Here is a 14,581-nt window from a genome sequence, read left to right as displayed (position 1 = left end):
AGTAGTAACAGTAGTAGTAGTACTTTATGTAGTACTAGTACTAGTAGTATTAACAGTGTTTTATGTGGAGTTGTGGTATATATATAGTATATATGGTAGATACAGTGAAATGATTCATACCCCTGGCAAATTTTGACTTAAAGTTACTTTTATTCAACCAGCAAGTTGTTTTTTGACCGGAAGTGACCCAGGCGTCTCCAAGAAGATAAAAAGACGATGTACAAAAGGCATCATTGTGGTAAAAAAAATATTTCAGTCAGCTTTTATTTACATTTGAACAAAAAGTGGCATGTCCAAAAAGGGTATGAATAATTTCGGGCTTGACTGTATATTATATATGGTAGATATATTATATATATATATATATATATATATAGAGTTGTTGTGGCAGAGGTAAAGTAACAAACGACTTTGCTACTAAACTAGTTTTCTCTGATTTTAAAGTATTGTAACTTTGACTCACGTTCTGATGATCTTGTAGAGTCTCTGTCGGTTGAGGCTCGGCGTGCTGTTGCGGCTCGCCAACCCGAACAGTTTGTCAGCCACAGCAGAATAATCAAACTATAAACACACACAACGTCTCTTAGAAAGGACGACACCATCCAACACCACCTCAAACACTTCAGACAAAAAATACATAAAAAACAGTCATTTCAAAAACTGGACCGTGATGACCTCGTTAACCCTTTACTTCCTGTTCAAGTTTAATTTAACAGCTGGTAAAACACCCCAAATGTCTTTTATTCTAAATTTGATGACTTTTCCTAAAGTGGCCAAAATGATCAGAAATGAAAATATTTTGAAATGTTAAAGATGCTACGATGTTTTAATTTGCATTGCAGTTGGTTCAATGATGAGATAAGTGTTGTATAAGTTCGGCCACCAGGTGGAGCTGTAGGGTCGCAGTATGAGAGTAGCAGCAAGTTTGTTTCATACGTTTTACAAAATGTAAATTTCACACAATTCACATTTTGTAAATCACAGCTGTAACTTTATGTTCTATGACTTCATTTTATTCTGCTATTTTTTCTCAGTTTCAAATGTGCAGCTTTTATGGAGGTCCAAACGGAAATGAGAGAAAAATAGACTTTCACATATTTATTTTAATTAATAGGGATATTTAGCTTTAAAAAAGAGGCTCAAAACCATTATTTGACAAATCATTGCTGCTTCTCTAATTTAATACTATTAAAATCACAAATAGAAATAAAATCTAATACTATTTTTTTAAAGAAGCCTGAAAGAGAAAACTCTTCACCTGAAGGACTGGTCCAATATCTTCATCATCCAGCGGCTCTGAGTCTGATTCCTCCAGGTGAAGAAGGTCATCATCATCATCGTCATCATCAAAATCATCTTCATCATCATCATCATTTTTATGTGATTTACGACCTGATATCAAAAGACAAACAAGACAATTTAGTTTTGAAGCAGTGACGAACCGAAACACCACGATCAGAGATAATAAATGTTGGTAAGATGATGAATCCATAAATCAGTTAAACTAGATTTAAAAGCAGCATCAGGTTTGTTAAAATGTACATTTAGTATTTTTGTTGGTTTTATATCATTAAATGACATTTGCACCATTTTTTACCAAAGTCAGACTGAATGCTCCTGAAAATGTCAAATGGTGTAACCACAAAAGAATGATAGATATTAAACATGTGATCAGCTACAGTGTGTTTAAGTGGACTTATACTAATAATGACTTCATTTAAAACATGTAAATGTTTCCTGGTCTCCATGGTAACCAGATGAAATGTAATATTTAGAACAATAGTATTCCATTAGCTTTATTTAATATAAAAAGTTATAATGTAAGATCATGCCTAACTAGTTGATATGGTGTTAGGTAGGAAGGAAGGAAGGAAGGAAGGAAGGAAGGAAGGAAGGAAGGAAGGAAGGAAGGAAGGAAGGAAGGAAGGGAAGAATGAAGGAAGGAAGGAAGGAAGGTGTTTTATTGACTATTTACTGTTTTTAAGCAACGTTCAATTATTTGGTACAAAGTTTTTATGGTTACACCACTTAGACATTTTTACCATAATCCTCTAATATATTCTCTCTAAATGGATTAAAAGCAGAAATTTGATGCTGGGTCCACAAAAAAAAGAATGTGTGAAGTTATTCATACGTTTATTTTCACATTTTAACCCTTTAAACTTAAACTAGACCTCATGGAGACAGTCAGACATCATTAACCTTTAGCAGTGAAACTCTGTTAATGTACTGGCGGTGGAGAAGCAGACTGGGAACGATGGGAGGGATGGGGAACAAACAGTTTTCCATACCATTCATCTGCTTCCCGCTGCCTTTCTTATCAACAGGTCCGCTGGTCTTTTTCTCTTTCGGTTGCTCTTCCTCCTCCTCTTCCTCGGAGGCCTGTCCTGAGTCCGAGCCCTCGGCCGCCTGCAGCTCCTTCATCAGGTCCTGGATGGCGTAGGGAGCCTGATCGATGATGGTGGTGAAGATGTTGCTGCAGATCGCTCCGAAGAGAGCGCGACTGCAGCAGCAGAGGAGAAGCAGTTAGTGTGTGTTGGTGTGTGTGTGTGTGTGTGTGTGTTGGTGTGTGTGTGTGTCTTTGTGTGTGTGTCGGTGTGTGTGTGTGTGTGTGTGTGTGTGTGTGTGTGTGTGTGTGTGTCCGAAGAGAGCGCGACTGCAGCAGCAGAGGAGAAGCAGTTAGTGTGTGTTGGTGTGTGTGTGTGTGTGTCTTTGTGTGTGTGTCGGTGTGTGTGTGTGTGTGTGTGTGTGTCTGTGTTGGTGTGTGTGTGTGTGTGTGTGTGTGTGTGTGTGTGTCTCTGTGTTGGTGTGTGTGTCTGTGTTTGTGTGTGTGTGTGTGTGTGTGTGTGTGTGTGTGTGTGTGTGTGTGTGTGTGTGTGTGTGTGTCTGTGTGTGTGTGTGTGTGTGTGTGTGTGTGTTGGTGCGTGTGTCTTTGTGTGTTGGTGTGTGTGTCTCTGTGTGTTGGTGTGTGTGTGTGTGTGTCTTTGTGTGTGTGTCTCTGTGTGTTGGTGTGTGTGTGTGTGTGTGTGTGTGTGTGTGTGTCTCCGAAGAGAGCGCGACTGCAGCAGCAGAGGAGAAGCAGTTAGTGTGTGTTGGTGTGTGTGTGTGTGTGTGTCTTTGTGTGTGTGTCGGTGTGTGTGTGTGTTGGTGTGTGTGTGTGTCTTTGTGTGTGTGTCGGTGTGTGTGTGTGTGTGTGTGTGTCCGAAGAGAGCGCGACTGCAGCAGCAGAGGAGAAGCAGTTAGTGTGTGTTGGTGTGTGTGTGTCTCTGTGTTGGTGTGTGTGTCTGTGTTTGTGTGTGTGTGTGTGTGTGTCTGTGTCTGTGTGTGTGTGTCTGTGTCTCTGTGTGTTGGTGTGTGTGTGTCGGTGTGTGTGTGTGTGTCTCTGTGTGTTGGTGTGTGTGTGTGTGTGTGTGTCTCTGTCTGTGTGTTGGGGTTTGTGTGTCTCTGTGTGTTGGTGTGTGTGTGTTTGTGTGTGTTGGTGTGTGTGTGTGTGTGTGTTGGGGTTTGTGTGTGTTTGTGTCTATGTGTGTGTGTGTGTGTCTCTGTGTGTTTGTGTGTGTGTGTCTCTGTCTGTGTCTGTGTGTTTGTGTGTGTGTGTCTGTGTTTGTTTGTGTGTGTCTCTGTGTGTGTGTCTCTGTGTTTGTGTGTGTGTGTGTGTGTGTGTGTGTGTCTCTGTGTGTGTCTGGGAGGGTTAAAACATTTTCATAACTTGGTAATTCCACGTTTCAGGTGTAAAACAGAGACAGTAAAAGCAGCAGCAGAGGACGAAGTCGAGGTGAACTTACTCTTTTGTTTTAGCTGCTGTTTTGCAGAACGGCTCGATGAATGTCAGGTTCTGATCCGCAGTGAGCTGCGAAGACAGAAACAGAGAGACTCATTACAGAGCAAAGACGATAAGGATCACTGTTGAGTTCTTATATTTGCTTTGAAACACTGCGTAACAAGTAGCACAACCAACTAGGCATGGGCCGGTTACCGGTTTTAAGGTATATACCACGGTATGAAAAAGTCAGTTTCAAAACCACTAAAAATGTTCCGTAACACCGTTCCTGTGGTATGATACAGTCTGTGGGTATGATACAGTCTGTGGGTGTTATACAGTCTGTGGGTGTTATACAGTCTGTGGGTATGATACAGTCTGTGGTATGATACAGTCTGTATGATAAAGTCTGTGGTATGATACAGTCTGTGGTATGATACAGTCTGTATGATACAGTCTGTGGTATGATACAGTCTGTGGTATGATACAGTCTGTGGTATGATACAGTCTGTGGGTATGATACAGTCTGTGGTATGATACAGTCTGTGGGTATGATACAGTCTGTGGTATGATACAGTCTGTGGGTGTGATACAGTCTGTGGTATGATACAGTCTGTGGGTATGATACAGTCTGTGGGTATGATACAGTCTGTGGGTATGATACAGTCTGTGATACAGTCTGTGGTATGATATGATACAGTCTGTGGGTATGATACAGTCTGTGGGTATGATACAGTCTGTGGGTATGATACAGTCTGTGGTCTGTGGGTATGATACAGTCTGTGGGTATGATACAGTCTGTGGTATGATACAGTCTGTGGGTATGATACAGTCTGTGGGTATGATACAGTCTGTGGTATGATACAGTCTGTGGGTATGATACAGTCTGTGGGTGTTATACAGTCTGTGGGTATGATACAGTCTGTGGTATGATACAGTCTGTGGGTATGATACAGTCTGCGGTATGATACAGTCTGTGGTTATGATACAGTCTGTGGGTATGAGCAGGTTTATTTTAATGTGACGTCTGGTCAGAGAGAGAGTGGAGGTTCCCGTGGTCGTGTGCAGCTGCAGCGTGAAGTACAACCCCTCCCGTACTCCTCCCGCCCCTCCCGTACTCCGGTTGCTGTTACAAGCAGGTAGCTCTGCAGGCTGTATGATGGCTGAAGGAGGCGAGCCCCCCAAACTTTTTCCCCCGTTTAAAAAGGACCAAGTCGGCTGTATTTATTCTTCGGCTACCGTAAAAAGACTGACGGCTGCGCTTTGGAGGAAGAAGGTGACGGACAGTAGCAGCGCGAGGAGGAAGAAGATAACGGACAGTAGCAGCGCGAGGAGGAAGAAGGTAACGGACAGTAGCAACGCAGTTTTAAATACAGACATTTCAAAATATCACATTTTATAGCCGTAATCATAAAACCGTGAAACCGTGATTTTTTTTCTTAAGGTTATCAAACCGTCAGAATCTCATACCGGCCCATTCCTACAACCAACGCTCTGACAGTTCGGTGTCTCCCAGACCTCGAGATGCACTTTGTCTGTCTGGTTGGTGTTTCTGTGGCCAGAAGGTGGGAGGTTCATTCAAATGTTGGTATCCAGAGATTTTTAATTCATAAAAGTAGATTAAATCAAACAGAGGTCTAAAGCTGTGAGACTCTGGATCCAGAAGTCACGTTCTTTTATGTAAAGCATAAACTCTGCTTGAGGAAATCAGGTCAGCTGATGCAGTTTTCTCTTAAAATCACATTTTTATCAGAAACCATTTACTGATTTTATTTGACCTTTACATTTTCCTTGAGTTGTTTTTATCTCCTTTAAATATAGTTTGTCTATTCTTGCCTTTTTTTCCTACACAGAATTAGTTTTAATTCATCAAATTGTTTTGATTTGTTCTCTTTTAAAATTGTATTATTTTACTATTTGTGTATTTTGCTGCCTTGTGAGATCGACCTCTTATTGGGATAAAAGATGATTAAAAATGTGAGACTTTACACCAGAGGTGTCAAACTCATTTTCATTCAAGGGCCACATACAAACCAATTTGATCTCATGTGGGCCGGATCATTAAAAAGATGGAAGGAAAGAAGGGAGGAAGGAAATAAGAAAGGAAGGAAAGAAAGACAGGCAGAAGGAAGAAAGGAAGGAAGGACAGATAGAAGGAAGAAAGGAAGGAAGGGAGAAAGGAAGGAAGGAAGGAAGGAAGGTAGGAAGGAAGGGAGAAAGGAAGGACAGATAGAAGGAAGGAAGGACAGAAGGAAGGACCGATGGAAGGACCGATGGAAGGAAGGACAGATGGAAGGAAGGAAAAGAGCACTGGATGGCAAGTGGGCCGGATTGTACCCCTCGGCGGGCCGTATCTGGCCTGCGGGCCGCATGTTTGACATCCCTGCTTTACACTGATTATCTTATCCTTTGATCCAGACTCAAAAAATCATTCTCATGTTTTTCTTCGTGTCTGCTCCCTTCTCTGTGTTGCCTGTTATTTATCTCAAATGTGAAGAATGTGGTAAAAAACAGTGCCTGTACCTCAGCAGATCCCAGTGCAGCCAGTTCAGTCATGTAGAGGTCGAGGACGTGGAGCTGCAGCCCGCTGGGCGCCGCGCTGTCGCTCTGCAGGAGCTGAGCCGTCAGCACCTCCAGAAACCTGCCGACCAGACTGAGAGAGAGCAGCAGACGTTCATTTACACACTGAGAGAGCAGCAGACCTTCATTTACACACAGAGAGAGAGCAGCAGACACTCATTTACACACTGAGAGAGAGAGCAGCAGACGTTCATTTACACTCAGAGAGAGAGAGAGCAGCACACGCTCATTTACATACTGAGAGAGCAGCAGACACTCATTTACACTCAGAGAGAGAGAGCAGCAGACCTTCATTTACACACTGAGAGAGCAGCGGACGCTCATTTACACACTGAGAGAGAGCAGCAGACACTCATTTACACACAGAGAGAGCAGCAGACACTCATTTACACACTGAGAGAGAGCAGCAGACACTCATTTACACTCAGAGAGAGCAGCAGACACTCATTTACACACAGAGAGAGAGCAGCAGACACTCATTTACACACAGAGAGAGCAGCAGACGCTCATTTACACACAGAGAGAGCAGCAGACGCTCATTTACACACTGAGAGAGCAGCGGACGCTCATTTACACTCAGAGAGAGAGAGAGCAGCACACGCTCATTTACATACTGAGAGAGCAGCAGACACTCATTTACACTCAGAGAGAGAGAGAGCAGCACACGCTCATTTACATACTGAGAGAGCAGCAGACACTCATTTACACACAGAGAGAGAGCAGCAGACACTCATTTACACTCAGAGAGAGAGCAGCAGACACTCATTTACACTCAGAGAGCAGCAGACGCTCATTTACACACAGAGAGAGCAGCAGACACTCATTTACACACAGAGAGCAGCAGACGCTCATTTACACTCAGAGAGAGCAGCAGACACTCATTTACACTCAGAGAGAGAGCAGCAGACACTCATTTACACACAGAGAGCAGCAGACGCTCATTTACACTCAGAGAGAGCAGCAGACACTCATTTACACACAGAGAGAGCAGCAGACACTCATTTACACACAGAGAGAGAGCAGCAGACACTCATTTACACAGAGAGAGCAGCAGATGCTCATTTACACAGAGAGAGCAGCAGACACTCATTTACACACAGAGAGAGAGCAGCAGACACTCATTTACACTCAGAGAGAGAGCAGCAGACACTCATTTACACTCAGAGAGCAGCAGACGCTCATTTACACACAGAGAGAGCAGCAGACACTCATTTACACACAGAGAGAGAGCAGCAGACACTCATTTACACACAGAGAGCAGCAGACGCTCATTTACACTCAGAGAGAGCAGCAGACACTCATTTACACTCAGAGAGCAGCAGACACTCATTTACACTCAGAGAGAGAGCAGCAGACACTCATTTACACACAGAGAGCAGCAGACGCTCATTTACACTCAGAGAGAGCAGCAGACACTCATTTACACACAGAGAGAGCAGCAGACACTCATTTACACACAGAGAGAGAGCAGCAGACACTCATTTACACAGAGAGAGCAGCAGATGCTCATTTACACAGAGAGAGCAGCAGACACTCATTTACACACAGAGAGAGAGCAGCAGACACTCATTTACACAGAGAGAGCAGCAGATGCTCATTTACACAGAGAGAGCAGCAGACGCTCATTTACACTCAGAGAGAGAGCAGCAGACGCTCATTTACACACTGAGAGAGCAGCAGACGCTCATTTACACAGAGAGAGAGCAGCAGACACGCATTTACACACAGAGAGCAGCAGACACTCATTTACACACTGAGAGAGCAGCAGACACTCATTTACACACAGAGAGAGAGCAGCAGACACTCATTTACACACAGAGAGAGCAGCAGGCGCTCATTTACACAGAGAGAGAGCAGCAGACACGCATTTACACACAGAGAGAGCAGCAGACACTCATTTACACTCAGAGAGAGCAGCAGACACTCATTTACACAGAGAGAGAGAGCAGCAGACACTCATTTACACACAGAGAGAGCAGCAGACACTCATTTACACTCAGAGAGAGCAGCAGACACTCATTTACACTCAGAGAGAGAGCAGCAGACACTCATTTACACACAGACAGCAGCAGACGCTCATTTACACTCAGAGAGAGCAGCAGACACTCATTTACACACAGAGAGAGCAGCAGACGCTCATTTACACACTGAGAGAGCAGCAGACACTCATTTACACACAGAGAGAGAGCAGCAGACGCTCATTTACACACTGAGAGAGCAGCAGACACTCATTTACACTCAGAGAGAGCAGCAGACGCTCATTTACACACAGAGAGCAGCAGACGCTCATTTACACACAGAGAGAGCAGCAGACGCTCATTTACACACAGAGCAGCAGACACTCATTTACACACTGAGAGAGCAGCAGACACTCATTTACACACTGAACACGTAGAGCAGCAGACACTCATTTACACACTGAGAGAGCAGCAGACACTCATTTACACTCAGAGAGAGCAGCAGACGCTCATTTACACACAGAGAGCAGCAGACGCTCATTTACACACAGAGAGAGCAGCAGACGCTCATTTACACACAGAGCAGCAGACACTCATTTACACACTGAGAGAGCAGCAGACGCTCATTTACACACAGAGAGAGAGCAGCAGACACTCATTTACACACAGAGAGAGAGCAGCAGACGCTCATTTACACTGAGAGAGAGCAGCAGACGCTCATTTACACACAGAGAGAGCAGCAGACACTCATTTACACACAGAGAGAGCAGCAGACGCTCATTTACACACAGAGAGAGCAGCAGACACTCATTTACACTAAGAGAGCAGCAGACGCTCATTTACACTCAGAGAGAGCAGCAGACACTCATTTACACACAGAGAGAGCAGCAGACACTCATTTACACACTGAACACAGAGAGCAGCAGACATTTGTTCACAGTCTGAGCTCAGAGTTATGACATAAATGTGACCTACAGAGATTTTTAAAGATGTTCTGACATGTTTTACCTGCTGTCCCAGTCTTTCCTCTTCAGCATCTCAAATGTTTGTCTGAACATGAAGCGAACCAGCTGGAGGAGAAAATAAAAAACAATAATTTAAACATTCAAAAAACTTTTAAAACTAATTAAACTGCAAACATTTCAGGACTCCAGCCTGTATTAAGTTTTCAATCACTTTAAAATCTATTCACTATCAAACTCAGGTTATCATTACACTTCACTTTTCATTTATTGTTCTTCATTCTTTTCATTGACGCTCTTTATATAATTTCTATCCACTTTTTTATCATGATTTCTGTGTATTTTCTCTGTTTTTTTAAACTGTATTTCACTTCAACTTTCAAATCCATAATTATAATAAAAGGTCATCTGATAATCTCCACTCCACCTTCTTCAGGACAACTTTTCCCCCTAATGTTCAATTAGCTTTGAGCTCCTCTTTGTTGGAACTGTTCAACAGACCACATTGGAAATTCCACCAGTCTAAAACCATTTTAGATATTAGGGGGGATGGAGAACGGAAGGAAGGAAGGGAGGAAAGGAAATAAGGAAGGGAGGAAGGAAGGATGGAGGAAAGAAGTAAGTAAGGAAGGAAGGTTGGAGGGAGGGAGGAAAGAAGGTAGGAGGGAGGGAGGGAGGGAGGGAGGAAGGAAGGAAGGAAAGAAGGACAGAGGAAAGAAGGAAGGAAGGAAGGACGGAGGAAAGGACAGAGGAAAGAAGAAAGGAAGGAAGGACGGAGGAAAGAAGTAAGGAGGGAAAGAAGGTAGGAGGGAGGGAGGAAGGAAGGAAAGTAGGACAGAGGAAAGAAGGAAGGAAGGAAGGAAGGACGGAGTAAAGAAGTAAGGAAGGAAGAAAGGGAGATGAAGGAAGGGAAGAAAGAAAGAAGGAGAGAGGAAGCACAGATGGAAGGAAGGAAGGAAGGAAGGAAGGAAGGAACAGTCAAAACAGACGGGTCAATTTGACCCGGGAGGACAACAGGAGGGATAATTATAGTTGTTTTGTTTCTAATCTCAATGTTCTGCATCTATTATTTATAATTCTTGAATTATGCATTTTGTTTTCTCTTTATGTGCGAAGAATTAAAATAAGAAAACAAAATGTAAGATCCAGAGTGACGAACCTGGAAGAACTTGTCCATCCTCAGTCTGTCGATGCCGGTCCACTCTCTCTTTAAGGTCTGCAGGAAACTCTCCAGGAACAACAACTCTGCAGGAAACAGCAAAACAACACACGCCATGAAAACACGCCGAGATGAACTCATCTTCGCCGTCACGTGATGGAGTCAAACATGTGAAACGTACGTGCGTCGATGCCTTGGAAGCTGTGCATCAGGCTGGAGATCACTTTTGAAAGCTCCTCCTGTAGAAGAAGAAGAGTACAGACTGTGTTAACAAGGGCTGGTCAATATGTTATTAGATTAATATCATGATATGAGACGAGATATCATCTAAGATTTTGGATATAACGTCATGTTATGGCACAAGTGTTTAAATCACATACTACACCCTTCATATCCCCAGGACCCCCATGATGCACTGGGCTCCTCTCTCTCTCTCTCTCTCTATCCATCTATCTATATCCATTAACATTCATGTACTATTAATGCATCAATAAGCTAAACTTCTTCCCCGGAGTTGTCTGTGCTTTCTGGTCTCACAGGTAATCTGGGCCTGGAGACGTCCGGATGACAGATTCCAGTCCTGGACCTTCAATGTGCTTCTCTCTCCTTTCCTTCCTCCTCTCTCTCCTCTCCTCTCCTCTCCTCTCCTCTCCTCCCTCCTCTTCCTCTCCTCTCCTTCCTCTCTCTCTCCTCCTCTTCCTCTCCTTCCTCTCTCTCTCTCTCCTCTCCTTCCTCTCCCTCTCCTCTCCTCTCTACTCCAACCGGTCGAGGCAGATGTTCTCCCACTCTGAGTCTGGTTCTGAGGGTTCTTCCTGTTAAAAGGGAGTTTTTTCTTGCCACTGTTGCTCATGTGGGAATGTTGGGTCTCTTTAAACCTGAAGATTTCGGATTAGAACCTGCTCTATGTGTAAAGAGCCTTGAGATAACTCTGTTGCGATGTGGTGCTTTATAAATAAAGATTGATTGATTGATTGAACATGTGTGCCATCATTCAACATAGGGAAGAACGGGGTTGGTAGTCATACTTTTTACTTTCTTTTGAATTCTTCACAAACCCTTTTGATTTGTAATGAAAGTCTAAAGCATCAGCTAGGAATAGATCAATCAATCAATCTTTATTTATATAGCGCCAAATCACAACAAAGTTATCTCAAGGCACAAAACCGAACTCTTCAGGTTTTAATTTAAAGAGACCAAACATTCCCACATGAGCAGCACTTGCAGAATCCTGGTGGATTTTTTTATGATGAGGAACTGTTACAGCGTCAAGCTAAGGCTTCACTCTTCCAAAATCTACAATACTTTGAATAAACAGCAGTATCTATCATTTCAGATGCACCGAGATGTAATTATCAAGTCAGTTGGAGATGCGTAACCATGGTAACCTGTACTGATAATAAAGTCTGAACTAATTGAAGGCGAAGTGAAACATGGCTTAGCACTGGCTTGGTCACTGCCGTTGTCACTACTGCGTTGTAGTGTCCAGTGCTTTCATACTGTAATGTTTCCATGGTAACAGTATGCACTTTGTTGATTTCATACATAGTAATAAGTCTGACATTGTACACATCTGTAGGTCAAACACACCTGCAGCAGCGGTTTGTCCTGCATCCACAGACAGTAGAACAAACCCTTCCACAGTTTGAGCAGCTCATCGCCTGTAAATCCTCCTGCAGAGAAACAAACAACACAATCAGCTAACAATGAAGCTGCTGACCCTTTGGAGGGGCCCCACCCCTAGGTTGGGAACCACTGGACTAAACTAGCTAACTGTATATAAAGTAGTATAAACTAGCTAACTGTATATAAAGTAGTATAAACTAGCTAACCGTATATAAAGTAGTATAAACTAGCTCTACCTCCAGCAGCTACAACAGTAACATGCTGCTCTAACACTGATGCTCCACTATTAATAATCTAATGATGTCATATATAATAATATATCACTACTTTTACTGTAATACTGCAGTACTTTTACTGTAATACTGCATACTACATCACTATAATACTGCAGTACTTTGACTGTAATACTGCATACTACATCACTATAATACTGCAGTACTTTGACTGTAATACTGCATACTACATCACTATAATACTGCAGTACTTTGACTGTAATACTGCATACTACATCACTATAATACTGCAGTACTTTGACTGTAATACTGCATACTACATCACTATAATACTGCAGTACTTTTACTGTAATACTGCATACTACATCACTATAATACTGCAGTACTTTTACTGTAATACTGCATACTACATCACTATAATACTGCAGTACTTTTACTGTAATACTGCATACTACATCACTATAATACTGCAGTACTTTTACTATAATACTGCATACTACATCACTATAATACTGCAGTACTTTTACTGTAATACTGCATACTACATCACTATAATACTGCAGTACTTTTACTGTAATACTGCATACTACATCACTATAATACTGCAGTACTTTTACTGTAATACTGCATACTACATCACTATAATACTGCAGTACTTTTACTGTAATACTGCATACTACATCACTATAATACTGCAGTACTTTTACTGTAATACTACATACTACATCACTATAATACTGTAGTACTTTTACTGTAATACTGCATTCTACGTCACTATAATACTGCAGTACTTTTACTGTAATACTGCATTCTACATCACTATAATACTGCAGTACTTTTACTGTAATACTGCATACTACATCACTATAATACTGCAGTACTTTTACTGTAATACTGCATACTACATCAGTATAATACTGCAGTACTCTTACTGTAATACTATATACTACATCACTATAATACTGCAGTACTTTTACTGTAATACTGCATACTACATCACTATAATACTGCAGTACTTTTACTGTAATACTGCATACTACATCACTATAATACTGCAGTACTTTTACTGTAATACTGCATACTACATCACTATAATACTGCAGTACTTTTACTGTAATACTGCATACTACATCACTATAATACTGCATACTACATCACTCATAATACTGCAGTACTTTTACTGGATTAGGGTTTTTATGAAGTATTGTTATTGTAATATAGTTTTTTATGCAGTACTTTTACTGTAGTAGGCCTATAGTTTTTAATGCAGTATTTCTAATGTAATAGTTTTCTATACAGTATTTTTACTGTAATAGTTTTTATGCAGTATTTTTACTGTAATATGTTTTTTTATGCAGTATTTTTACTGTAATAGAGTTTTTAAGCAGTAGAGGATGAGAGAACAGCTGATCAATGAGCCTCTGGAGGCTAACACGTGTGTGCTAACAGTTTCCGTGTATCTGATTTACACCTAAACATGAGACTAACTGGGACCAGTCTCCTTTAACCAGGACTTACTGGTGTTTAACCTCGGCCTGCGGTGTGACCCTGGTGCTGTCTCACAGGAACAGAGAAGGTAGTAGAGTGTGTTAGCTTACCTGCTGCTTTCTGAGACCTGACATTGATGTACTTCCTCAGCTTCTTCATGGCTTTGCTCCTGATGGGTTTCTCATTAGAGGCCAGTCTCTGAGCCAGCTGCACCTCTGCTTCCTGAAGGGACGCCATGCTCTCTGCTACACGTGGAGACACTCGGTTATCTCTCCTCTCGCTATTCTCGCTATTCTCTCTATTCTCTCAACCCTCTCAACCCTCTCTATCCTCTATCTCTTCTCTTCTTCTCCCCACGTTTCCTCCAGGTTGACGCGCAGTAATGACGTCACACAGCTCCGTGTTGTGCTCACTTCTTCTTCTTCTCTGAGTCTGAGATTGGAGGTTTGTAAACCAACTTAGAGACGCATTACCGCCACCTGCTGGCCTGAAGTACAACATTACATTAGTGTGTGTGTGTGTGTGTGTGTGTGTGTGTGTGTGTGTGTGTGTGTGTGTGTGTGTGTGTGTGTGTGTGTGTGCGTGAGTGTTACTGTGTGTGTGAGTGAGTGTGTGTTACTGTGTGTGTGTGTGTGTGTGTGTGTGTGTGTGAGAGTGAGTGTGTGTTACTGTGTGTGTGTGTGTGTGTGTGTGTGTGTGTGTGTGAGTGAGTGTGTGTTACTGTGTGTGTGAGTGAGTGTGTGTTACTGTGTGTCTGTGTGTGTGTGTGTGAGTGTGTGTGTGTGTGTGTGCTGGTTGAGAGAGTTTATAGAGATTTA

General features: G+C 42.3%; 1 protein-coding gene across 1 annotated transcript; it reads right to left on the bottom strand.

Annotated features, from left to right (window-relative positions):
- Positions 1-459: 459 nt before the first annotated feature.
- On the bottom strand, positions 460-14,120 carry LOC128368291 (ribosomal RNA processing protein 1 homolog A-like). The gene is made up of 10 exons (XM_053329081.1): positions 13,874-14,120; positions 12,007-12,089; positions 10,601-10,658; positions 10,420-10,505; positions 9,307-9,368; positions 6,284-6,413; positions 3,786-3,850; positions 2,292-2,503; positions 1,259-1,392; positions 460-561 (listed from the first exon to the last, which is right to left on the bottom strand). The coding sequence occupies exons 1-10, from the start codon at positions 13,998-14,000 to the stop codon at positions 460-462; spliced, it is 1,059 nt and encodes a 352-aa protein (XP_053185056.1). The 5' UTR covers positions 14,001-14,120.
- Positions 14,121-14,581: the final 461 nt, after the last annotated feature.

Source organism: Scomber japonicus, chromosome 11 (genome assembly GCF_027409825.1).
Source record: "Scomber japonicus isolate fScoJap1 chromosome 11, fScoJap1.pri, whole genome shotgun sequence".
Classification (NCBI taxonomy): domain Eukaryota; kingdom Metazoa; phylum Chordata; class Actinopteri; order Scombriformes; family Scombridae; genus Scomber; species Scomber japonicus.
This window is presented reverse-complemented; position numbering and strand designations above follow the sequence as displayed.